General features: G+C 36.5%; 2 protein-coding genes across 2 annotated transcripts in view; both read left to right on the plus strand.

The window, feature by feature from the left end:
• LOC126973332 (serine hydrolase-like protein) overlaps positions 1 to 27974 on the plus strand; it is a 275685-nt gene that overhangs the window by 114403 nt on the left and 133308 nt on the right. The window lies entirely within an intron of this gene.
• LOC126973320 (UDP-glucosyltransferase 2-like) overlaps positions 1 to 27974 on the plus strand; it is a 41190-nt gene that overhangs the window by 11215 nt on the left and 2001 nt on the right. The window contains exons 3-8 of the mRNA XM_050820536.1: positions 8520 to 8607; positions 12199 to 12361; positions 19977 to 20171; positions 20582 to 20801; positions 25039 to 25258; positions 26267 to 26486. Of these exons, the coding sequence (XP_050676493.1) occupies positions 8520 to 8607; positions 12199 to 12361; positions 19977 to 20171; positions 20582 to 20801; positions 25039 to 25258; positions 26267 to 26486 (1106 nt within the window). The remainder of the gene's footprint in view (positions 1 to 8519; positions 8608 to 12198; positions 12362 to 19976; positions 20172 to 20581; positions 20802 to 25038; positions 25259 to 26266; positions 26487 to 27974) is intronic.

Here is a 27974-nt window from a genome sequence, read left to right on the forward strand (position 1 = left end):
TTTAACCGGATTATACTTCGTGGCCAATCGCCGTACTGTAATTACTACTATTTGAAACTCATGTCACGTTTCATAATAAAGTAAATTTCAATGTTTACTTAGGCAGTCCCCTCTCTTATTACGTAGTATTTACATCCTCTTTGGTACGTAGGTACCTTGCATTGCTGCGGACACTCAATGACTCTTCACCAGCTATAGGGATTCTCGCGTGGTTCATAGGATCTTGGAAGAGTTTCGTGCGCGGGATAGTTTCGTTCCAACCGATGATTTTCAACTCGCGTTGACAGACATGTGTAGATGCCACGTTGGAGTGCGTTCGCTCTGACCGTCAAGATGCATGACAGCTAGTTTTAGCTGTATATAGCCATTATAATAAATTCAAGTAGGCTTCATAAGATACATAATAGCTTTAAGGGTAAATTTTATAATAAAATCCCAGCCACTGTTCAGGCATTATCTATAATTAAATTTAATCTGAGATCACTTGGCGTTGCGTAGAGATGTCGCTTCATTGTGTGTCCTCTACCGCATTTATCACGGGGAGTGATCCGAAGAGCTGTTCAACCTGATTCCTGCCGCCGAATTCCACCTTCGCCCGACACGCCACAAATCAGGATATCCTTACCATCTGGATGTGTGGCGGGTACTACAAAACTGTGGAATAAGCTTCCTTTTGCGGTATTTCCGGGACGATACGACATGGGTACCTTTAAAAAAGCGCGTACATCTTAGTAAAACGCCGGCAACACTCCTATGATTCTGGTGTTGCAGGAGAATATGGGCAGCGGTGATCACTTAACACCAAGTGATCCGTGCGCTTGTTCATCCTCTTTTTCCATAAAAAAGAAAAGAACGGTTATTGACGCGATATCTCAAAGACAAAAGCGTACCGTTTAAATAATTTTAGCAACTCTTCGGCAAGGTCAACCTACTCTTTGTATTCCGTTCAATGCGTGTGAACTGTACCTAAAATATTAGTGCAAAGATTTCACATCAGTGAACAATAAGTAATATAATTTAGCAGTTTTTCTTCCTACTATACACCGTAAGACTATTCTCGTTACAAAACAAGAATACGATTGAAGCGACCTTATGTCAAAAAGTTATCTTTCGTATTCTTGTAACACAATTGATGGTTCAGATACGATTGTGTTGAGTCAAATGATTTGAGATGATTATTTTGTAAAATGGTTTGTTTGAGTTGGTAACTTAAAACATCATAATAGAGCATAGATAATACTAGAAATACTTTAGATTTGCTGAAATTACGAGAATAGAACCACTGCAAATATAGTCAAAGTCAAAGTCAAAAAATCTTTATTCACTGTAAAACTTTATAAGTTATTTAGTGCAAGTCAGGATGAAGTACAAAAGTTACAATAGCATTCAAATGAGTATAACAATATTCATTAACAAAATTTAGAACATAAATTCCAACTAATCTTTCACATCATTCAAATAATCTTTCACATTATAATAGGCCTTAGATGTTAATTTATTTTTTACGATACATTTAAATTTTTTAATAGGTAATATATTAATTTATTTTAGTTTATTATAAAATATAACACAATCCACTTTAAAACATTTAGCAATTTTACGGAGCCTAGTAGATGGAATTGCGAATTTATGTTTGTTTCGAGTATTGACACTGTGTACATCACTATTCTTCTTAAATTGGCTAGTGTGTTTATAAGCGTATAGAAGGTTCTCGTATGTGTACTGGCAGTGTACTGTTATAATATTTATTTCACAAAACTTTTCTCTCAATGAATTCCTTGAACGCATTTTATAGACTGCTCGAAAGAAAGCATGTTTGTTAAAGATATATTTCCTAATTTTGTGCTCAATGAGTCCTAGTATACTCTCGGTTATTTTTAAAGGAGCCTTTAACCCTTGCTAACTAGATAATCTTGAATTCAGTAATGCTTTTTCTAACATTCATGATATTCATTATAACATTAATTATTTGTGACTTTAGCACCATAGCCTTGTTTTATGTGAATGTATTAACAGATTCACGTGAAAGTGAAATCATTGCAATGCGGCATTTCGTCTATGTCTTACCGGTAGTGCGGGCAACACGCCGAGAACGTAATTTATATCATCTATTATGATATTTGGTGCTATTCGCGTGTTCATCTAGCGTCAAAGGCGATTATTTTCTTTAATATCTATTAAAAATGTGCTAATTGTTATTCTGTTGTCGGTTCATAATTAAATAATATTAACACAAGCACTCATTAAGTACTATTCCATTCAAAAAGCCTCTAGATTTAATGATCATTTGATGAGGTGTAACATTAGGCACTCGTAAATGATTTTTCGTCTCTTCGTAAGATAGGAATGCCTTCGTAACTCTTATAAATGAACCTTCCGAAATCGACAGTGCCCCTCCTGGGGCACTATATTTTTCAGATACACTAAAACCAAGAGTGCAGTACGGCACACTATTCCCGCAGGAATCTGACCCTTATTTTGTTTATAATATGTGTTATTTTGCATAGTCTTATAGCTTGCTTCACTAGCTTTCAGATACATTCACTCAAATCATCCTACAGTGGCTTTCAAAAGTAAGTATCACACTTTTAAAATTGGGATAACGTTTTAAGTTCACAAGATATACTTTTAAAATAAAAAGGACTCCAAAGAGAATTTAATTTTGTACATAAAAACTTTATTAGTCGGTAACCTTCTTTTAAGAATTGGCTGAAAAAAAAACTTCAAAAACAAAACCATTCCTTTTTCAAAGTGGACGTTTCCGAATTACAATTTAACCATTCACATTTTTCTTTCTGTTTTATATTTTTTTCAAGATCGATTGATCTTGTTTTAAAAATTTATGCTAAAAAGCACATAACATTTATTTATCATGCCTCTTTCAGTTGAAGAATGTGCTAGGATCATGGCTTTTCTGGAACTAGGCATCAGTATGCGTCGCACTGCAAGAATGGTGGGTGTGACGGTACGAACGGTCCAGAAGGTAAAGCGAAGGTACGAAGAGACTGGACACCATCTGAGGAGACCTTGTAATGGCAGACCCAGGTGTACCAGTGCCCGAGAAGATCGTTATATTATTTCCACTGTGTTAAGAAATCGCCACCAAAATGCAGTTGAAGTCCAGCAACAGCTACTTCAGACCCGGAGGGACTACATTAGTGACAGTACAGTGAGAAGAAGACTTGCTGAAGCAAATTTGAAACCCCGAAGACCAGCGAGGGGCCCAAAACTCGAGAGACAGCATCGAGTAGCGAGACTGCGATACGCCCGTGAACACATGCAGTGGGATGTAGAAGAATGGTCAAGAATTTTGTTTGCAGATGAGTCTCGATTCTCCCTTTACACTTCTGATGGAAGGCGAAGTGTTTACAGGCGACCTGGTGAGCGATACCTTCAAGCCTGCATCTCAGAAAGAGTCCAATACGGTGGAGCCAGTGTATATGTATGGGCTGGCATATCTTCAGAAGGTCGCACAGAGCTAGTAGCCATAGAAAATGGCACCCTCACTGGGCAAAGATATGCTCAAGAGATTCTCAATGAGTATGCAGGGCCGTATTTAGCAAATATGGGTGATGGATCGATGCTGATGCATGATAATGCCCGGCCACACACGGCTCATATCGTACAAGAGTATATTCAGGAGGTCGGTATCAGCGTGATGGCTTGGCCATCAAGAAGTCCTGATCTCAACCCGATTGAACACGCCTGGGATGAGCTTGGGAGGCTAGTCGGAAATCGCAGACCACCACCTACTACCCTTAGGACACTAAAGCAGGCCCTGGTAGAAGAATGGGAGAATATTCCCCAACATCGGCTCCGAAACCTAGTGTTCAGTATGCCGAACCGGCTCGAAGCTGTAATCAGAGCTCGAGGAGGCAATACCAGTTATTAAAAATTAAAAAACATGTAATACATTTTAGTTGAATTTTTTTACACTAAACTAAAAATGTCTATTTTCATTGTTTTATCTCTTTAAGTTAAAAATGTTACTAATGTATAATTTTAGTTTCTAAGAATTGAAGCCTATAAAATTTGCAACAAAACGTTTTTAATCTTAAATCTCTACCTTCTATAGTTAAGAAAAAAAAATAATTTGAAAAGTGTGATACTTACTTTTGCAGGCCAGTGTAATTATAAGCAATCTAATAATAAAATAATACGTATTGACAGAACGCTGCGCGAGCGCCAAAATCACGCCGATCTGATACATATCGCGCGAATAGAGTTTCCCGGAACGGAAACTTGAAACGGCTAAGCCACAAATGAATAAATGAATGAATGAATGAGTAAAGCATAGACGGATTATCTGTAAGGCAAGTTATTAGGGCACAAAAGTGTGTGCGCGCAAGGAATAATTTAATCAAAATACAAAATATTATAAATAAATATTAACCTAGCTAAACTAGCTAGGTGAATATTTAAGGCGACACTAAATGCCAGCGACCTTGAGCGATATGAGTTCACGGCTGCCGGCCCGCCATCCATGTAACAAAGCCAATATTTTCAAAATTCTTGCGTGGAAAACAGTTTATATGCTTACAATCCTCTTTATTCACTACTAATCTGAATAAATGAACCTAGACAAAAAAGTACAAGCTATAAGAATAAATTTCTGAGAGTAGTACAGAAAAAATGCGTCACGCCATGCCAAAAAGCTTGTTTAACTTCAAAGAAAAGTGGTAGTTCAAAAAGGCTCGGCAGTGTTAACTATAACCAACAGCAAGCATTAGCAACCTACAAATAAGACTTAAGGATATGTGTAACAGGATTAAATAATGTTCCTAGCTCGATATGCTATACTTTCACCACAAAACCTGTCTAAAAACATCATGTTTGCGTGTTTTCTGCTAACTCTTCGCCAAAACTGCTGGACCGAATTCGATGAAATTGGTATGTTGCATTAAACATTTTTTTTATGGCAACCGCACTGTGGAGGACCGCCACACATCCAGATGGTGAGGATGATATCCTAACTTGTGGCGTGTCGTGCGAAGGAATTCGGCGGCAGGAATCAGGTTAAACAGCTCTTCGGAACACTCCCCGTGATAAATGCGGTAGAAGATACACAATGAAGCGACGTTTCTACGCAACGTGATCCAGCCGTTCACAGATCACTGGGTCCCCGACAATTCGAGCTGCTCTGCGTTGCACGCGGTCAAATGGATCAAATCAATCTATATATTATAGGAAACATTTGCAGATTTTTTATACGAACGTCAAAACAAAGTAAAATATTTTATTTAAGTAAATTTTGAACGGTCATTTGGGTTTTTCAATGATTGATCACGGACTAGTAAAAAAAGAAGGACTCCGCGCCGTTATATTAGCAAGTGAATTACCTCTAAACTAGCGTATGTGCGGTTACGGGATTTTGTTTTAAAAGAGCAATTTTCGACCTTCTCGTCTCTCGTATCTCATTAAAAGAATATTTATCAATCACACGGACGAGTAAAAATACAAGGACTCTGTGTCACCTTACATAACAGTGAGGGACCAAAACAAGCCGGTAAACGTGTAAATACATAGCCCCACGCACACACTTACACTACTACAGGCCGATAGGCGGCCATTATGAGATTTGCCATCGTCTGTGACAGATCAGTTTGCGTCGCAATAAAATATTTTAAAAATGCCGTCGTGCGCTGTGAAAAAGTGTAGAAACAATACTATAAAAGTATTTTTGGATATATGATTATTTAAGGGAGGAAAAACTGTGTAACTAGTATCCCCTGTAACCGCACACACACTAGCGTAACGGTGCTTCACTTGCTAATATCACGGCGCGTAGTCCTTCTTTTTTTATGCGCGTGAATTGCTCGTTTTGCACGCACAAGACATAGGAACAAACTATGAGAAATTATTACAAAGCTACCTTTCATGATACATTGCAGCTATGTGTACGGCGAATTCTTTCATTGGATGAAATATTTTATCAATCTGTACGCACCGTTATGGTATCAATATTTTACTCAACAGTTCTATTGTTTCTGTACTCAATGACTGTATAATATAACGCTTTTCATATTAAAAGAAATGTTTTTTCTTTTACTTTTATTTACATATATTTAAGCCCCTAACAAACTCAACCATGCATGACTTTTTGACTTTACTGAGACGGAGGAATGGTACTAGGTATTATATTATTCCTTCAATCTCGTATTTAAATTAAAGACATATTTTTTTAAAACAAATTTTTATTTATTTGTGCATACAATACAGAGTTAATCTGTTCTTTTTTCCCTCTGCGGAACACTATTAATAATGTGATTATTATAATTCATTAAGTTCCATTCACTAACATTGCCTAACCGTATGCTAATAAGTATTTAGATTAAACGTTTCTTGATTTAAATATGTATAATAGCCCAAACACATGATCGGATTTGGTACGGCCGGACCATCGGACGGTCCGGTGTGCGTCTCGCCCCAATTAGTCCAGCGTCATGCTCGGTATGATTCGGACAGTAATAACAATAATTTTGCACGATTGACAATGCGTCATTCCATCGTATATGGTCCCATATCGACCGCGTCCGATACTTCGGCCGTTCCAAATTCGATCATGTGCTTGGGCTATTATACATAATTAAAACAATTATAATCTAAACTAAATGAGTAATTTTAACTAAATGAGTTTTGATCTAACGCGCAATGGCCGACACTCTTATAAATAATTCATCTTCTTGTGCAACTGTTAACGAGTTAACCAGTTTATGTAAATATTGTAATAACATCTAAATGGTATATTAATTCCACACGTGTGGAACCAGTTCAACTTACATTATCATGATCTGCCTTCATGCAATATTAGGGCTGTTTTAGTTTACCAGTGGGAGGCTTCCTGGCACAGAATGGCGACTAGGTGTGCCATTTCACGAGTACCACGTAAAATTTCTAGTAGTAGTACTCATACTCTCATTGAATGCAAAAATTCTCACTTGATGAAATCTCAGATCGTAGTCTGAATCCGAACTTCGTATTTGATCGAAGAATCAAATCATCGTCATTCCTAATTAGAGAGCGAACGAGTATGAAGAAAATGGGCGAGATAGAATGAGAAAAAAAAACGTTGCTGATGCGTCATTATACCACTTACCATCGGCCACTAATTATTGTATACAATAATGTACCGTTGAACTATGACTTCGTGACCTTTTGAGATAAACATTAAGGCTAGGCGAATGAGATTTCGATTCATTATTAATATTTATTTGTCACAATCTATTATAAAGCACGAAATTAAATGAATTATGAAAATAACAATAGTTGACAGTAAGTATTAAAATTTCTCGTGTCGCTGGATCTTCTGCTGCGTCCGATGCTTCGGTCGGACCAAATCCGATTATGTAGTTAGGCATTAATTTACTAGAAGTATACTGTGGCGTTGTGCCGCCTTAAATAGCATTTGCTATTATGTGTTTTTGTTGCAATTAGCGTAAATAAATATAAATAGTAGTAAGTGTAAATACCAAATTATTTAAGGTGTTTTCGTCATTGAATAACTGTCTAAATAACAGTTTATCCAAACTTAAGAGGTATGTAGTGTTGTATTTCAGCTGCTGGCTACAATTTCTAAAATAATAGAAAAAGTGGTCAAGTGGTCGTGATGGAGTGGGCAGCAAAACCTGCCATCCCAGCTCGTCAAGGTAGTTTATCAAAACTCTGATGTCACCTAAGACCTCGGGGAGAGTCCTCGGTGACCCCAGGTGTTTTGTCCCAGTATATGGCCATGACCCGTTATTACATGAGTTATTTTACATAACTAATCGTAATAGTTTTACCAGGTTGCGAGAGAGCTTGGGGTCTATTCGAGTCTATTCTTCTTTAGCTTGTTTACCCACTTTCTTCCGTCCAATAATTATTTTGAAGATCCTTGGTGTTTTGACGTATGACCGTTGCAAGCTATGTAGAGAGAAGAGGGATAATTGGATGAGGTTCTATTGCTGTCATCACTGAGCCTCTCTTGGCTCGTTGATCATTATACCCCTGAGTCGTTACCTCGTGAGTCACTGGCCATTAATTGAAGAGTTACTTGATTATTGATAGCACATATCTCCATCAGACATTGGTGATTGTTATTTCACCTTTGAGGTGATAGTGTTGGTTTGTAGAACTTGTAGTACTGATTTGCTATCTGAAAGGTTGCAGATGGAATAGTGCTTTACCTTTCGACTCAAAATAGTTGTGGCCGCTTCTATGATTGCCATGCATTGTGCTTGAAAAACAGTGTTATGAGGTCCTAGTGATGATTTGTATATTCAGGTCTTCCGAGAGCACGTGTCTTCCGTATCCTGTCACAGGCCTTGTCTTCAAGCCATCGGTAAAAATCCGCAGGTCTTTTACACCAAAGTCCTCTTTCGGTTCTTATTTTAATAAAATAAATTATTTAATACAATATGTTATATTTTTGCAACACCGGGGTGTTATGGTTGCCTATGGGCAGTTGCCTCTACACACCCCATCACGTGAGTCTCTTGCGCGTTTTATAAAAAAATAATAATATTTGTTTTTTCTTTCAGGTGACATTTGTAACAACATACCCCCACGAGATCCAGCATAACAACCTCACGGTCATCGATGCAAGCAGTTTAATGAAAATTGTTGATGGTTGGTTGCCTTTGACTCAAATTTTAATATTTTTATCACTTGATATCTGTATCAATTATTGAAAGAACAAAGGGCAAGGGAATCCTTTAACTACTTTGACCTGTGGATCCCCGGGGCAAAAAATAATATTATTTTTTGACCATATGGTCGTCCTAAGCCCACGGATGTCTTGATAAAGGAGACTAAGGGCTATTAGACGTGAGAGGTACACACTGTCGTCCTATGACGATAGAAATTACAGACCAGACTTGACCAGATTATTACAAAACTGGCACGGAAACCCAGTGTGGGCTAAGGTTCCTATCATCCCATCCCTCCACCAAAATGTAACAGTGGTCTTCCAATACATTTTACCCCTGGATAAAACCGACTCTGCTAAAATTGAAAAGTTGCCTAGGAAAATGAGCTAATATCAGAGTATGCTATTCCAATTTAAATACTGTCCAACAACACCTCGAAACGGTCCAGCTGGCCTCGTCTTTCCTGACGGAGAATGAGCTGTATGATAAAATGACATATTTCAAGCGTCATGCAATTTACCTACGAAATAAAATATTTCTGATTGATTGATTACACAGCGTCAGTGGTGGATTTCCACTAGGGGCAGTTGGGGCAAGTGAGGGCACCTTTTTTTTTAGGGCGGCAAAATTTTGAAAGTGAATAATTTTTTTTTAGTCTCTTCAAGATTGCTCAATATTGCTTAGCTATTCTATTGCATAGGATTGGTCCCACGTACTTCAACGTTTAGATTGCGAAGATTTAATCGACCAATTCGCAATTCAAAAAGTCAGACATGTTTGCCTGTGAAAAATTGATGTTATGTAATTATGAGTCACCCTCAGTGCCAAATTTATAATTGTTAAAAAAAAACAAATATTTATTCATTTTTTTAGAATATATAACATATAATAAAGTTTCTGCTAAAATATATAAACTATTAGTTTAAGTAAAATTATAGTATTGGGGCGGATTTTTGCCAGGTGCCCATGGGCGGCATTAAGTTTCAATCCGGCCCTGCACAGCGTATTTAACATACCCGAGTAAAAGATAAATAACTATTATTATTATTACTTATTATAGTAGCTAAACAATTTTGACAGTAGGATTCTATCTACTCTATAGTTGCATGTACTAGTAGATGTTGAGGATCAAGTATGCATACAAAGTGTTCCTTTAACTTAACTTGACTTTAACTCCAGGCACAGAGTAAGGATTAGATAATAGTAACAAAAGACTCACTTAGTTACACCTTATCAAGAAATAGCTTCTTTAAATAATCATAATTCATAATACATTGATAAATCAGATTTTGTACACAATCTACTCGTGTCTTTCTTATTTGGCACTTCTCATTTGTGGCTCGCATATAGGACAGCAAGCGCAATTTCCACTCTTAGTAGCTTTTTTCTTGGGGCTGTCAGGTTGAGGACCATTCGAACAATGACAAAGCTACCTTACAGATCAAAAGATAACAGAAGAAAGCAATATCTACTTACTCTGCCTTATTAGATACTTTGATGTTGTTTCCGTTTGTTTTGTTCATCCAACACTTTTGTATGCGGAAAAAGGAAAGTATATACTGGTGTGTGGTTAATACAATGTGTGGTTGATAACTGACCACTTATATAACTCGGTTCCGCGCGCCTGTATTCTATCCATTTTGCTTTCATATCCACGTACACGTCTCGTACAGTGATATTGCAGAAACGCATCGTCTCAGTGGCTATGTTCAAGCTGCACTTTACGACGTGCTTAAACCAGGGGCGTGCATATAATATAGGCAATTAGGCAGTGCCTACCTCGTTAAGAACCTTAATAAATATAGTACTAGTGTTAAAGTTGTTTTAGTTTAATTTGGTTCTGTTATTTTATTACCAAACTTCTATTGAATACCCACTCATAAGATTTTTCCTTACGCTAGGTACTAGATACCTACGGTAAGTAAACTTACTGAAGTTTACCAGTGGGAGGCTCCTTTGCACAGGATGCCGGCTAGATTATGGGTACCACAACGGCGCCTATTTCTGCCGCGAAGCAGTAATGTGTAAACTTTACTGTGTTTTCACATGAAGGGCGCCGTAGCTATTGAAATTACTGGGCAAATTTCACTTGGCATCTTTAATCTTAAGGTGACGAGCGCAATTGTAGTGCTGCTCAGAATTTTTGGGCTTTTCATGAATCCTGAGCGGCACTGCATTGTAATTGACAGGGCGTATAAATTACCATCGGATGAACGTCCTGCTTGTTTCGTCCCGTATATTCATTTAAAAAAATTCATAAAAAAACCCACGGTAAGCAATCTTAGCTTATTTCAAAACTCAACAACGACTAGTTAGATTCACACCTTGATAGAAAACCAATGCACGCCCCTGGCTTAAACATAGCCCCTCCACTGAGGTCTGAAATAATTTTAACGCATAATGCGGATTGGCTTAGGTCGCATACAGACCAAGCCTACGAAAATTATTCTAACTTCAAATATTCGTGCTGTCTAAATAGTTAAATCGAAGTGATATCGACTAGTTTTGGACCTTCACCAATGTGAGTGGAATAAGTTGGCGGTCACGCCCAGACTCACAATTTAACAAAAAATATTTAAACTCGACTAGAAGATCAGAGATCAGCACGTTCAAATAAACAATTACTACATAATTAGTTTCATTATGTCTATGTCGTCTTTTGTACCAAAAGGCTGTCCGACCTTATCCCGGCTGAACTCCACCTTCGCACCATATGCCACAAATTTGGATATCATTCTCACCACCTGGTTTGGGCGTTCCATCAGAGTACAGTAGAGCTTTCTTGCGTGTACAACCAAATTATAGTTGGTCTTGCTTGTGCGGTGTTACATGGATGATATAGCATACGTACCTTTTAAACCATATTCCTTCAGCATTTTTATATATTATGACCCCCGATGATATATTATATCCCTGAAAACGGGCATGAGGCTTTAGTGATGTAAAGTAAGAACAAACTAGGCGTGGTGATCCGCAGTACTAGAGGTCTAGAGTTGCATTGCCAACCTTTAAAAAAATCTAAATAAATATAGTATTTTCTTTGGTTAACGCGAGTGTTACACATTTAAATAAAACACTTTTAAAGGATTAAACATCCCCTTTTAATTAAAATGTCCCCCTGAAAACGAGATCTGGAAAGGTCTTGAAACGTCGTGTTAACTAAAATAATAATTAAAAATTTATCTTTTACGCAAAAATCTAATGTTAAAACACAGTTACAAACAACACGTTTTAATCCTTTAAAAGTGTTTTATCTAAATAGATATAGCAATTCATTGAAATTGAATATTTGCAAACAATTGAAGCGTCTGTGGTGCAATACGCTGAACCGTTGACTCTCACCACGAAGCCCCGGTTCGGTTCTCGCCCGCCATATACCAATGTGTTTTCAGTTTCAAATTCATAATATTATGTACGTTTATTTGATGCTTTACAAGCTCAGCATCGCTATTGTGCTACAAGAGAGTATAGGCGGCCGTGACCACATACCATCAGGTGACCTTTACGCTCGTTTGTCCTTCTCTTCCAAAAAAATAACCATTTTTGTAATAATAAAGAGTATTCCTTTCAGGTATAGATGCTATGGAAGGCCAGAGGTTCAAGATTAATGTTGGGATGTTTGCGAAAAATATATCAACTCAAACTGCTGACAACCCAAAAGTTAAAGAAATAATTGTGAAGAACAACTACGACGCAATAGTAACTGAATGGTTCTTTTCTGAACTCGAATCTGGGTGAGAAATATTTTGTGGTAGACCTAGACTTTATATTGCATAACATCGTGTTTCCTTCAAAAAGTACTAAGTAAGTATTTACGTACGTTTATGTACTCCTTCTCGAAAAGGTGCAAAAAGATTTTCTTATGTACCTTTACAAACGTGCGCATGGATACTACCCCTATATGTATCCCACAAAATTTCTTCTACATTAGGCTACAATTCCCTCGAGGTTAGGCGGAAATGACAGCAGCTCACAGTTATGTGCAGAGTTCTCAGAGGTGATATAGATGCGCCGAGTTTGCATGTTGAGCTATGTAGAATCTTTGTACCGGACAATTACTGTTCGAGGCGCAGGCATAGATTGTTCGCGAGTCCGACACATCGTACTGTGGCTCGCACCAACTCATCTATACCGAGGTCTCTCTCTGCACTCAACGCTCTTCTTGAAGCCAACCCTGCTTGTGATTTATTTGCGGATGGCAGACGATTTTAACAGAGTGCTTGCGTTTTTGTGAGAGGAATGGATGAACGGTAATTGGATGTTAATTAATTGTTAGTTATTTACAGTAAACTTTGTATTTATTAACTATTATTTGTGTAATATGTTTAGTTTGTAATTAATTCTTACTTTAATATTGTAATTGGCTTACGCCGTTTTATTAAAGTATAAATAAATAAATAAATTAAAAAGAAAACAAACATATTGATAAGTCCAAATAACAATATAGTACTGATTCCACAGATTGATAGAGTGAATATACTTGGAAGTGTGTGGAAGAGTTACCTAGCCGTAAATTCCACGATTAGGTTAAGAATGTATTGGAGAAATATCAAGTTGAGAGTGTCAGTACACGATAAGCTTGCCTGAAAAGTTGACCGGCAAGACCAGGGAAATCTGTCAGTAAGGAACAAAATTGGTAATCTCATCCTCATTGCAGCAGGCGTGATCCAAAAGTCAGTTGAGGTCGCGAGGAATTCCCAAGCCCAGTCTTGACAGGAAATCTTAGATAAAACTCATGCTCTTATTCAAGTCCTGAATCTTGTAGCAAAAGAATTAACTGTACAGCGTGGCCTCTACCATGGCGATATTAAATACAAAAAACACACGGGTAGAACTACTAAACCGTAATCATAAAAAAAAATATTCAAAAATAAAGTACATAATTCACGAAAATAAATAAATTTTCCATGAGACCACGTAAGGGTGATTACAATTTTGTTTCTTGTATATAATTTGTTTGTTAGAAAATTTCAATTACTTACATTAAATTTTAGTTTTTTTTTTATTATCAAGGTTATTGATAGCTCTACCTGTGTGTTCATTTAACGTCACCATTATAGTGCCACGCTGTAAATGCAGTGTGTGTCCGGGTTAGTACTGCCACCACACCTATTTCTGTAGTAGCAGTGTAACTAACTGTATGTGCAGTGTTCGCCTGGGGCAGTACTGCCATCACACCTATTTCTGTAGTAGCAGTATAACTAACTGTATGTGCAGTGTTCGTCCGGGGCAGTACTGCCATCACATCTTTTTCTGTTGTAGCAGTATAACTAACTGTATGTGCAGTGTTCGTCCAGGGCAGTACTGCCACCACATCTTTTTCTGTTGTAGCAGTATAACTAACTGTATGTGCAGTGTTCGTCCGGGGCAGTACTGCCACATCATCTTTTTCTGTTGTAGCAGTATAACTAACTGTATGTGCAGTGTTCGTCCGGGGCAGTACTGCCACCACACCTATTTCTGTAGTAGCAGTATAACTAACTTTATGTGCAGTGTTCGTCCGGGGCAGTACCGCCACCGCACTTATTTCCGATGTAGCAGTATAAATCTTAAAGGCAGTTTATGGAGTATTCGCTACCTAAAGCTACTTTAAAGATCATTATTTGTATATTATCTTGTACGTCACAGTTTTTTTTTTGTTATTCTTTTGTGTAAAATTGGTACAGCAATTAAAATAAATCAATAAATCAGTTGGAAGTTGTAAGATTACGCTACTTAGCATTCTTGTTCCTGCGGAAAAGGTACCTAGTGTAAATTTATAAGTAGAACATAATCGCAATAGATAGGTTAGGTTAAGAAGCAGTGCGGGGGGCAGAGGAACAACGGTTGACTTTTCTGAGTTATCATAATAATATAATTATGTTTACGATTTGCCTATAAGTTAATTATAAATTATTTTCAAATAGATAGTTTTTTTTAATTAAACTTTATTTTTAAATGTTATTGTGTTCTGTTGTGTGCATGTTTTAATTTAATTGGTGTAGTAACTTTATAAATGAAACCTATTAAAATCTTACAAATTTCCACCTGCCTTATAGATTTTATGGTAGTCTCTTGAAGCTAGTAAAAGAAGGTCTCTGAAGAAGAAGCTAGTAGAAGCTAGCTAGTCAAAAATATCTAAGTTATGCTCACCTCAGCCAAATCATTCGTTACAGCCGATAATTAGGCGATTATCATAATCGACAACGAAGGGCTTGGCTAATCGATTATTTTGACAATTCTTACTTCTTACCCCAGAGTACACTAGGTAAACGTAGTAACTACCATAGATAATAAATATATTATTCATAATATGGTATTAGCAACTAAACTAAATTTGAATAATTTTGATACTTTTCCTATTGTTTTGATAATTCCTTACCGGTACAGGTATTGGTTTTGGTTTTTAAATTTTATACATTCATTTATTTCACAATTATTTTATACACATTGAGAAATGCGTTCTTTGCAGTTAAATGTATTATTTAAAATTGTTACTTAATGTACAGAGGGATCATATTATTTGAAACTATTAACCACAGTGCAAGAACAATATTTAATGAAAACCACTACATAGCTCTGGTGAGCATAAAAATAAAAGCCATAAAGGAAGATAAACAGACTTTATTCATTATAATAAAAAGCTGATGCTAAAATTTCTATTTCCATAGATTCGTCTGAACTACAACATGTGTGAAGGATGGTAGTTCCTGCTAGTACTAGGAAGTATCATCCTGCACACTTATGATCAATGGTTCTATATCTTCTACTATTCCATCCTTGGTTTTGTTCTGAACTTCAACATGAAGAAAATGCACTGTCATTGTCTTCCAATGTTCTGGTGTTATAGCATTCAAAAGCATCTTTTATAACTGTTTCCATTTGAGCTGTTGAAATGTATGTTTCGTCTAGGTATATATTTATTTTCTAGGTCGCAACTGTCGCCAAAATTATCTGAAATACAATATAATATTCAAAACTTTCTAGTTAACTAAACTTACTGAACGGAAAGAACATTACACATATACAAATAGTGGGTTAACTATGTGAAACACAATAAACATAAAATTTTGAATTAATATCTTGAATTAAATCAAGTATCAAATTCATTACACCGTACTAACCTACGAATTCGGTAGAGACGTCTAAACATATTTTTTTTGCCACAACATCGTTTCATTCTCTTCTTGTTCTTCCTTTTTATTGATTAGAAATATTAAATAACACTCGCCGCACGCCACTTTTTATCGTTATACCCATGTTCGCTTACGGCCGTTATAATAACCTATCTATCCTTAGTTTAACTTACTAGATGTAGACAAATCTATTCTTTTGCGCTAACTTACATTTCAATAACCTATTGACACATAGCATTGGACTTTAGTTAAAGTTACTTATTAGTTAATAAGAAACTATATTGGACATAACTATGGATAGATAAGATCTTGTCATTACGGCCGTTTTCAATAATCTATCTATCCTTAGTTTAACTTACTAGAGATAAGACAAATCTATCCTTTTACACTTACTTACATTTCAATAACCTATCGACATAAAGCATTGGACTATAACGGCCGTTCCCAATATTCAGTTTATCTCTTACTTGAGATGAAAATCGTAACTATCGTTGACTTTTCTGTCCCATTAAACTTATTGACGGTAACTCACCTTATCCGTGCACACTGTCAATGGGACGACGTATAGCTTACCAGCGATATAAAGTTTGTATGGAAATTGCAATTCACGCGTCCCAATATAAGGAGATAAGAATGACTTATCGGGTAGATTGGGACAGCTTCAGATTATTGACAGCTAATTACTGACAGTAGAAGGTAGTAATTTATCTCTATCTGTTGATTGTATATTGGGAACGGCCGTAACTATACTGGACATAACTATAGATAGATAAGATCTTGTCACTAAACGGTGACCGCAATGTATCCGTAACTAGAGATACGTTATTGAAAACAGCATTTAGAAATATTCAAGAAACTCCGATGTGACAGTAAGTCACAACAGATTGATTGACATTGTCATAATGATGTTTTATTTATTACCTATTGCCATTCCTATAAATGGTTGGGTTCAACTTTCATTACCGAGACTCTACCTAAGTATTTATCGATAATATTGTTTATCGAAAAATATCATCACTATTAAAACGTAAAATGTGATCTTTAATTTTATAATTGAAGAAGAAATCAATTCTCTTATTATACTGGAGTAATGTTTATAAAATGTTTTTCATTAAAACTCAAATTAATGATACAACTTCACCCCTAATACAATCTTTTCTACTATTGGCGAGACTCTGGCTAATGCAATAACTTCTACATACCATAAGTCTAATATGTTTATTGGTACTAAGACAGTGTCGACACAACTTTCTCAATTATCACTCACATCTATTGCTGAAGTTAGCAGGATAGTAGACAATCTTAATAGTAATACGGCTGCTGGCATTGATGGCATAAACACTAAAGTTATCAAATGCATCAAGACATTAATCATCTCCGATCTCACAAACTGTATAAATAAATGTCTCAAACGAAGCATTTTTTCCGACAGTCTAAAACTTGCCAAAGTTACTCCCATTTTTAAGTCTGGCAGTAAAAGTGATCCAGGCAACTACCGCCCAATATCTGTTCTCCCTATAATCTCAAAAATTTTTGAAAAAATTATATATAATCGCTTAGAAATATACCAAAACTCTAACAATATTATATCACACAAAATCAAATTCAAATTCAAATATTTTTATTCAAAATAGGATGTGAAATCACTTATTGAACGTCAAAAAACTACCACCCATTCCAAAATGAATGCCTCAGGCCTGAGAAGAATGGGCGCAACAAACTCAGCGGGCTTTTTTTTTTCATCAAAAATATGTTTTACAATTAAAGTACCATTTACAAAGTAACATTGTACAATTAAACTTATTATTTAATAGCCTGAGGGCGGTCGCTCCATTCCCAATCTGTGGTATCATTAAGAAAGTCATTTATGTTATAGTAACCTTTACCACACAAACGTTTTTTAACAATTCTTTTGAATAACGTAATACTTTTGTTTTGAACACTTTCTGGGATCTTGTTGTAAAAGCATATACATCGCCCCACAAAAGACTTACTAACTCGACTTAGCCGAGTAGTAGGCATCATCAGTTTATGTCTGTTCCTGGTGTTAACATTATGGTTATGACAGTTTCTCGCAAATTCACTTATGTGCCTATGAACATACATTACATTATCAAGAATATATTGAGAAGCAACAGTCAAGATGTTAATTTCTTTGAATTTTGCTCTCAATGATTCTCTAGGACCTAGATTATAAATAGCGCGAATAGCCCTCTTCTGCAGCACAAATATTGTATTAATATCGGCAGCGTTGCCCCATAGCAATATACCATAGGACATAATACTATGGAAATAACTAAAATATACTAGTCGCGCCGTATCTATGTCAGTTAATTGTCTAATCTTTTTAACCGCGTATGCTGCAGAACTAAGTCTGTTCGCCAATCCTTCAATATGGGGGCCCCATTGTAATTTGGAATCTAGAGTTATGCCATGAAATATAGCAGATTCCACCGGTTCTATCACCTCTCCGTTTAACAAAACATTTGCATTTACATTTTTGACATTTGGTACGGTAAATTTAATGTATTTAGTTTTCTTGCTACACAATCACTAATACACAATCAGCTACAATAGACCTTTTAACAAAACTTAAAGTAAATATAGACCAAAAGAAAATAGCTCTAGGGATATTTATAGACCTAAAAAAGGCGTTCGACACTGTAAGTCATGAAATACTCTTGGAAAAACTAGCAAATCTAGAAATAACGGGCTATGCACATAGCATGTTGAGATCCTATTTGTCAAACCGTAGTCAGAAAGTGAAAATCGGAGAATATAAGAGTAAGCCGAAACCTGTTAATTTTGGCGTTCCTCAAGGATCGATATTAGGTCCAATGCTAGTTCTGATCTATATTAATAACATAAATGAAATAGGTTTAACAGGAAACATAACTTTATACGCTGATGATACATGTTTATTTTACTATGGCAGCTCAATACACACAATTATTACAGATGCACAAAATGATTTGATTATAATCAATATAATTTACGTACTATAAATACCTTAAAAACAAACTACATTATATTTAAAGCCAAAAATAAAAAAATCCCTTACTATCAACCTCTTAAGATAAATAATGTAGAAACAAAAAGGAGTGATAAGGAAAAATATCTAGGACTCATTCTTTATTGTAACCTTACTTGGAAACCACATATTGACAAAGTTAGAAACAAGCTTGCCTCTCTCACTGGACTATTACGGAGTATAAGACGATGTCTTCGACAAAAAGTGCGTTACCTTATCTATAACACACTTGTTAAGCCCCACATTGATTATATGGTAGAACTAATATAAATATAGTGCAAAGAGCCCAAAATAAATTGATAAAGGTACTATTTAATTATAATTATTTAACACCAACTAAAAAACTTTACAAAAAAATAAAATTACTAAATGTTACTCAAACATATATTTATAATACTTGTTTATTAGTAAGAAAAATTTTAACGAAAAATATACATACACAAATAAGTTTCACTAAAAAAGTACAAATACACAAAATTATTTTAAGAAATGCAAATAATTTAATATGTCGAGCACCAAGAACTAATTACGATAAGAAAAATATTATGTACGAAGGCCTACAATTATATAATAAGCTCCCCAGTGACACAAAAAATACACAATCTTTACAAACCTATAAAAAACTCCTGAAACATTACATATTGAACAATTATCAAAATAATAAATCATAATCCTATATTCCATTATATTAGATGTAAACCTACATAATATATTATTAATTAATATGTGTACAGTACTATAATACTAATATATGTTATTAACCTCGCAACTATAAAAATAAATTAAAAACTTACGGAAATATACATATATATTTACTATGCATATCTACTTTAAATGCTATCCCTACTCTTCTACATGACATAAAATACATACACGTATTTAGTGTCATTAAAAAAAAATATATATAAAAAAATATATATATATCAAACTATACTTACCCCGACGTGCCATGCCGTATCTAGTAGCTCTTAATGCATGTGTTGATCATAATGTTTCCGCGGTTTTTTCATTTCTACCCACTTTGTTTTGTATAGACTCGCAGTACTACGAATAAGAAACCTACTGTTTATATTGTTTTCTCATGTAAGTGAATATGTTCTGTTCTTAATGAGAATAAAGTTCTTTAACCATAAAATACTCAATGCTTTTACACGTGTATTGTCACTATTGTTTTTCCATCACTAATGGTTCTTGTACTTCCAGATATGCTGCTGTCCAGCAGGTACCATGGATAATGCTGTGCGGAACTGTAAAGCACTCCCACTTGGAATACCTGACAGACACAGTCAGATCTGTGTCCACCGTTCCTGATCTCCTAAACTATCTACCAATGCCGCTTTCGTTTTGGCAGCGGATTGTCAATAACTTCATATATGTTATGAAGACTTTAGACTTTTGGTAAGTTTGCAAATTTAATTTATGTACCAAAAAAAAACAAGTCTTATAACTATATTTACAATACTATGTTAACATTTGGACCGCGTTGGATAGCTAGGCTGATCCGTTGACGGAAATAGCTGCTTTGGGTTTCCAGTAACCCTATTTGTACCAAAACTTATTCATGATATGGTATAAGAACCCTCGCCTCTATAGAAATAAATAATGAAAAATTCAATTGGGTCAAAATGACACTAATGAATATCAATGATTTTACCACCACTTTGGAAAAGTTATGAAGGAGCCCTTAACTCTAGCTAACCTATTACACGGCACATACAGTTGATTATTCCCTCTAGAATTGAATGAATTCAATTCACATCTCGTCACATCTTCCAAAATTCTTTTTCATGATAATTATTTATTTGCAGGAAAAGTTTCCCTACCATAAAGTCTGACTACCAGACATATTTTGAACCACTAGCTAAAGCCCGCGGTATTCCTCTTCCACCCTTCGAAGATGCCCACAGAAATATTTCCATCATGTTCGTGAACTCCCATCCATCTTTTGATCCAGTGAGGGTTATGCCACCGAACGTGATTGACATAGCTGGATACCATATAGAAGACAAAACGCCGGAGTTGCCTCAGGTATGTACAGTGCCGGATTTAGACGTCTGGAAGCCTCGGGGCAACAAAGAAGTGGGGGCCCTCTGGCCCCAAACTGTTTTCCACACAAAAGGGACAAAAGTTTTTAGGCGACTTCAGTCGAGATATTTTTTTATTTGTTGATCAAATTGGTCATTAATTGAATCAGGCGTTACTTCGCGTAAATGCATTTTAAGGTAATGTAAATTTCATAATTAAACGAACAGAAATATAAATAAGTAATCGAATGCCCAATCTCCTAGGCTGCGGGTGAATACGACCCCAATCAGCCATTGAGACAAATGGGATACTCCCTCAAGATGGGGAGTAATATTTGAGATTTTGATATTTTAGTGATTGCCTGATTGGAGTTTACATAGATCGATGACTTCTGTTAATACTTATAATCATATTGTTTGTACAGGTATAGGTAAAGTTAAAACGTGAAATAAAATATCAAAGGAAAAGTCGTTTACTAGTGTTCACTAGGCTGAATTTGTTTTTTTTTTTCGAAGTCTATATTGTATCTTTTTTGATGGCTCCAGAGTTGCCCGCCCCTAAATCCGACCCTGGCCATTCAATATTGTAGCCTTTAAAAGCTTCAAGAGTGAGGTATTTTTGCAACAAGTGAGGTTACCTTTAAGGGGGTTTGAGAGGGACCACCAGGTTTTTTATAGCAGAGGTTTTACCAGACTGGATGTATTACTATTTTTCCCGGGGCTAATGACACTAAACATTTCATACCATTAATACCATTTATGTATTGGATGCATTTATTTATTGCAGCCATTGTTAAATACCCTATTTCATTGAAAGGAGTGGCCGTTGAGTTTCTTGTATGTTATTCTTATGAGCTCTACTTTTTACGAACATACCATAGATTCAGTAATTTAAAAGAAATATTTAAGGCCGGAACGCATTACAGCGCTAATATTATTTTAATTATGTCGTATAGAGCACGTCTCACTAGAGCTATGAATCTCCGAGAGAATGTTTGAACGGCATAATTCGTTCATTTCCTCCACACAACAAAGACATATTAACCAAATCCTCGTCAATGTCGCTCATCTTGTAACGTTGCTCGCACGCGAATTTGTATAGAAATGACGCGACCTGCCGCTTACTGCGGCTGTAATTCGATTGGTACCTACCGTCGAGTGAGGTGTTTTTCAATCTAGTTCAGTGATGATAATGTTTTATTTGTTGATCAAATTGGTTATTAATTGAATCAGGCGTTACATACGTTACATTAAAAGAATAGAAATATACATACGTTATCGAACACCCAATCTCGCAATTGACGCATCGCGCAGCGCTGCTCTAATGCGGTCCCTATTTCTGAACGCTACGAGCGCAGATGCCACTCAGGAGTTTTGAGTCTTTCAAGAATCCTGAGCGGCACTGCATTGTAGATGAAAATTTTGCTAGATTCGTCGCTCTTTCTCATAAAACGTTGTAAAACCATTTTATTTCTAGTTAATATTATTTGCATCCAGTTTCTGAAGGTCAGAATGCCGACATGATATATTGACCCATCTTATCAATATTAATGTTGAACTAAACTAATTATTATCCATCTTAATATATTACACGTCGACGTAGGGTTGTCACCGTTTGAAATAACTATTTATTATTGTACAATTTTTGAAGTGAATCATCTTTGCACGCATGAATTTTTACGGATGAAATTCAATAAAAGGACGTTTTTGTCCAAGAAGTGGGAGAGAAATATTGATACCGATTGAGAGAGAGAGTGAGAAAGGGTGAACGCAGCATGAAGCACAAAGCGCCGTTAGTAAGTAGAACATCTACCCTCCTAGCGTTGTATCATGTAGGTTTAGTGCGCACCTGTTGAACTTCGTTGCACACGGCTAGCTAGCTCATAACATTATATATATCTTGTGTTTATTACGTTTTAAGTATTTATTCATTGATTTATTTATTAAGTTATTTATTCATTGATTTATTTCGATTTAAAATGAATTCATCAACAAATGAACCACATAAATTTTACTTACATAAAAAAATGTCGAATATAACCCTACGGCGACAACCCTATTTTACTGGTGAATATATGAATCTATTTTGTCGTCTTAAATGTCCCACTTATGCGATAAGAAACGGAACGTTTTCCGATTTGTTTTGCATAATATTGTCTGCTTCATAAATATTTGAATTTCAATATTATTAATCGTCTTCAAAAACCGGTCCATTGCGAGCCGGAGTCACAGACATAGACAATTATTAGATAAAAGAATTTTTTTTAATAAAGGGGTCAAACATTAAGAGAAAAAACTTTTGTCGGTAAAGTCGGTTTACGGACGATTATTTTACGCGATAAAGTCAAAAGAAAAATCACGGACGAACACTGCACATACAGTATACTACTACTACAGAAATAGGTATGGTGGCAGTACTGCCCCGGACAAACACTGCCCACACAGTTAGTTATACTGCTACTACAAAAAATAGGTGTGGTGGCAGTACTGCCCCGGACGAACACTGCACATATAGTTAGTTATACTGCTACTACAGAAATAGGTATGGTGGCAGTACTGCCCCGGACAAACACTGCCCACACAGTTAGTTAATAATAATAATCCTTTATTCAACTAATAATATGTGGTACAAAATGTTTTTGTGCCCTACCCTCTGCGATAGGATACCCTGAGTTGCAGAGGCTAGGTCCTTCCGAAAGGCTATCCATTATTAAACATAATTAGCAAACTCACTAAAAAGAGGTATGTGGGTGTGCGTGTATGTGTATGAGTGCGTGTGTGTGTAAGTGTGTGTGTGTGTGTGTGTGTGCGTGTGTGTGCGTGTGTGTGTGTGTTGCTGTGTGTGTGTTTTTTTTTTTTTTTTTTTTTTTTTTTTAAGTATTTGTTAGTATGTCAAACTGTGCACAAGATTAAATAAATGTTAGTAATTGAATATTAAGTTTTAATTTTAAGAACATTTTCTGTATCTTCGTATTTTAATACTATTAGCCATGATTTTAAAGATTTTGTTAACGAGAATTTATTTACTTTACTTATATTTTTATTATATTTACTGAAGTAGTTGTAAGCGTATGCCGAATTAAATTCATACTGTGACTGAGCAAAGCCTGTTTTAGTGATTGGGGTACGAAATGTGTTTATTCTGTTATTATCATTAGAATTTATATTACTTTTTACATGAAATCTTGAAATTATTCCATAAATATATTGCTGACGGACACTAAGAAGTTTACTCTCTTCATGTAATTGGTTGGTTGGGTACCTAAACGGCTTATTGAAAATTGTTTTTAGTAGAGTTCTGTGCGCTCGTTCTAACTGAAGCATAAACGTTTTGCCAGCTCCACCCCACGCACAAATGCAATAGGTCATGATTGGAACACAGAGAGATTGATACACCATCATAGTTGTCTCGACTGGTGCCACGTCTCTTAGGTTTCTAAATAATGGAATGAGACGTTTTATTTTATTTTTTGTATTATAAATGTGGGCCGTCCAATTAAGGTGTTCGTCTAGCGTAACACCAAGGTATTTTATGGTTTCCTCTTTGGCTAGGATGTTACATTTACAATAAGATCGATTGTTTTTCCGGTTACAAGGTTACGTGTGTATTGGGAGAGTAAATTGTCCGTCAGGATTATTTCTGTTGGAGATATTGAAGCACATATATTTAGTCTTAGCAGTATTGACAGTTAGTAAACTATTTTCCAGCCAAGACGTGATTTGGCTCAATCCTTCTTCAGCTAACGATTTCACGTCATCCCACTGATATCCATGAAATAAAACCACAGTATCATCGGCAAAGCAAACGATACGTCCTGATGTGGGAGAAATCTTACAAAGAGGGTTGATGTAAGCTAGGAATAGTGTAGGGCCCAAAACACTTCCCTGGGGAACTCCATAGTCAATGGTGATAAGATCACTAGTAAGATCGCCTATCTTAATACACTGCTGTCTTCCATTAAGATAATTTTTGAACCAGTCCAAAGCTATTCCTCTAATTCCCAAATTGGAAAGTCTGTTGAGTAAGATAGGAATTGAGACTGTATCGAATGCTTTTTGCAGATCTAGGAAAACGCCTATGCATTTATTGCCACTATCTAGGGTACTAGTGATATATATAGAGTACTAGTGTTATACTGCTACTACAAAAATAGGTATGGTGGCAGTACTGCCCCGGACGAACACTGCACATAGAGTTAGTTATACTTCTGCTAAATATAATTATTTGTATAATATTACAGGATCTCCAAACAATAATGGACTCCTCGCCTCAGGGTGTGATATACTTCAGCATGGGATCCGTACTGAAGTCCTCAATGTTAACGGAGGAGAATAAGAGAGGCTTGATTCAAATGTTCTCAGAGCTTCCTTACACGGTGCTGTGGAAGTTTGAAGCTAAGCTGGAGGGTTTACCGAAAAACGTGCATATTAGATCCTGGATGCCGCAGACGAGTATACTAGGTAAGTGTATGTTCACACAGCGTCGTGTGTTTGTCTAATTTGGTTTTTTGCAGGATTCGGTTTAGTGGCAACAGTGGTTCAATACACGAGTTCAAAAATGCATTGAGTTTCAAGACACGGCAAAATAACCGAATCTTGCTAAAGTTAGGGAAGCGAAGGAAAAATACACTTTACGTATTTAGGCCCTAAAGCAGGTCTCATATGTCGGGCTCAGCTATCCACATTATTCAGGGGACAGCCCTCAACTGAATAATATCCTCCCCTACGCTATAGTTTTTCCAACGATGTCGAGCGGGGGCCGCCGTGGAGACCAAATTTATAGCTCACAGGCGCGAGGCGTCTGCGAAGGAGACTCGAACCTCGGACAGAAAGCTTGCTAGACTAGATGGAGTGAAGTTCACTAACGATGTACTATATCTATTTATAATTAGTATAAGTGTATTTGACGAGTCAAACACCACCTTTTACTGATGGGTGCTCACCGGTACACTACCGGTGGGCTCGACCTCGCTGAGTGGCGGGCGCGAGCCAACCACGGACCTACCACCCTGCTGCAGTCCGCAGATCGCTCGTGACACTACGCGGGCTCATCGCACTGCAGCAGGATACCGTCGGACACGACACCATGGACCAACCGGTCCCACCCAGTGCCCCGCCTGTAGTTGCAGGCGGCGTTTATACCACTGAAAGGGGCATCGCCCCGAACAGTTACCCCGAGGCCCGTAAGGACCTACGCGGAAGACCCAGGTGTAACCACCTTTTATACCCTCGTCGCAGGATTTGGCGCGCTGTAATTGGTTGGCTGCTGTGACGTATTACCCTAAAAAAAATAAGTAACAACGGTAAAGAGACCAAATTTCCTTGCTCATTAAACAGTGTTGTTGTTTTTTTATTGAAATCGTTGCAACACATTTAAGCTCGTGTAAACTATTTTTAAAACTGACTGATAAATTTTTGGTTTCAAGATGAAATCGGGTTAATATGTATGTCTAAAATTCATGTCCACAGCTCATCCGAACACCAAGGTATTTATTACTCACGGAGGACTTCTGAGTACTTTGGAGGCGCTTAAATATGGAGTGCCAATGCTGGCCATCCCGGTGTTTGGAGATCAGCCAGGAAATGCCCAGAGGAGTGTGATGTCGGGACTGGCACTCAAGCTTGACTTCTCTCACGACCTTGGGCCAGGAATGAAGATAGCTTTGAAGGAGTTACTGACTAATGACAGGTATAGTATAGTTATCTCATAAACTGAGCATTTCTTTTTTTGAAGTTTATTTTGGTAGGGAAAAATCTTATGGGTTCGCGTCACCGACATTTTCATGACTTGCGCACGCGATAAATAAATAATTAATATATATACGTATATAGGTAAATAATTTTTATGTATCAGAAAACGCAACTTTTATCCATAGTTGCGACGGCTGTCTTGCGAATTTTCGATCAGGTCCTGATGCGAGTTTAAAATTTTATACCCATCCCAATAAAAGTGCTCAACGCTGCTAAAGAAGTTTTCACTTCAAAAACCTTAGTCAGGGGTGTGGGGTTCGAACCTACTCTCTGGCGCCTTAGACTGCGCGACCAAACTGACTTAAGGCGACACTAAATGCCAGCGACCTTGAGCGATATGAGTTCACGGCTGCCGGCCCGCCATCTATGTAACAAAGCCAATATTTTACAAAATTCTTCGGTGGAAAACAGTTTCTATGCTTACAATCCTCGTTATTCACTACTAATCTGAATAAATGAACCTACACAAATAAGAACAAGCTATAAGAATAACTTTTATGAGAGAAGTACCAATAAAAGGCGTCACGCCATGCCAAAAAACTTGTTTAACTTCAAAGAAAAGTGGAAGTTCAAAAAGGCTCGGCAGTGTTAACTATAACCAACAGGAAGCATTAGCAACCTACAAATAAGACTTAAGGATATGTGTAACAGGATTAAGTAGTGTTCATAGCTCGAAATGCTATACTTTCACCACAAAACTTGTCTAAAAACACCATATTTGCGTGTTTTCTGCTTACTTAAGAGTAAGTACCCTTAAAAACAGTAGTTTACTACTACCCTACTACAATTGTAATGCGACATGTAAGGATAGGCGGGCGAAAAAATATGATGCAATGTGATAAAGGTTTCACTTTCGGTTTAAAGACATATTTTATTCTCATAAGATTTAACATACAATAACTTACATGAGAATTATATAAATATACAATAGAATATTACTTTAGGTTATTATGACTAAGCATGCAAAATAAACAAAGTGAACAATTACAAAAAATGAGGGTACATAAAACATTGCACAAAAAAACAACATCATTATATTTTATATTTATACGGAATAAGAAGGACTGGAAGTGGCGAACGACTTAGCAAACGTTGTATTGCCGATATTAAAATCGCGATACAAAAGTAACTGTTGATCGTAGATGGGGGAAAATTTGAAGTTGTATGTATTTTTTAATGCTTACTCATAATCAAACGTTCCGTGCCGGTGCTCTCACCAACTGAGCCAACCGTTCGAGTGTCGCATCGTTATAAAATCTTGTATGCTTTGTTCAACTCTAAGGTTGTGGCTTCATCTACAGGATCTCTAAGATTTTATAACGACGCGGCACTCGAACGGTTGGCTCATTTGGTTAGAGCACCGGCACGGAACGCCGGAGGTCGTGGGTTCGAGTCCCGCATCGTTCATAAAAAAAAATATTTTTCA

This window comes from Leptidea sinapis, chromosome 29, assembly GCF_905404315.1.
Source record: "Leptidea sinapis chromosome 29, ilLepSina1.1, whole genome shotgun sequence".
Taxonomy (NCBI): domain Eukaryota; kingdom Metazoa; phylum Arthropoda; class Insecta; order Lepidoptera; family Pieridae; genus Leptidea; species Leptidea sinapis.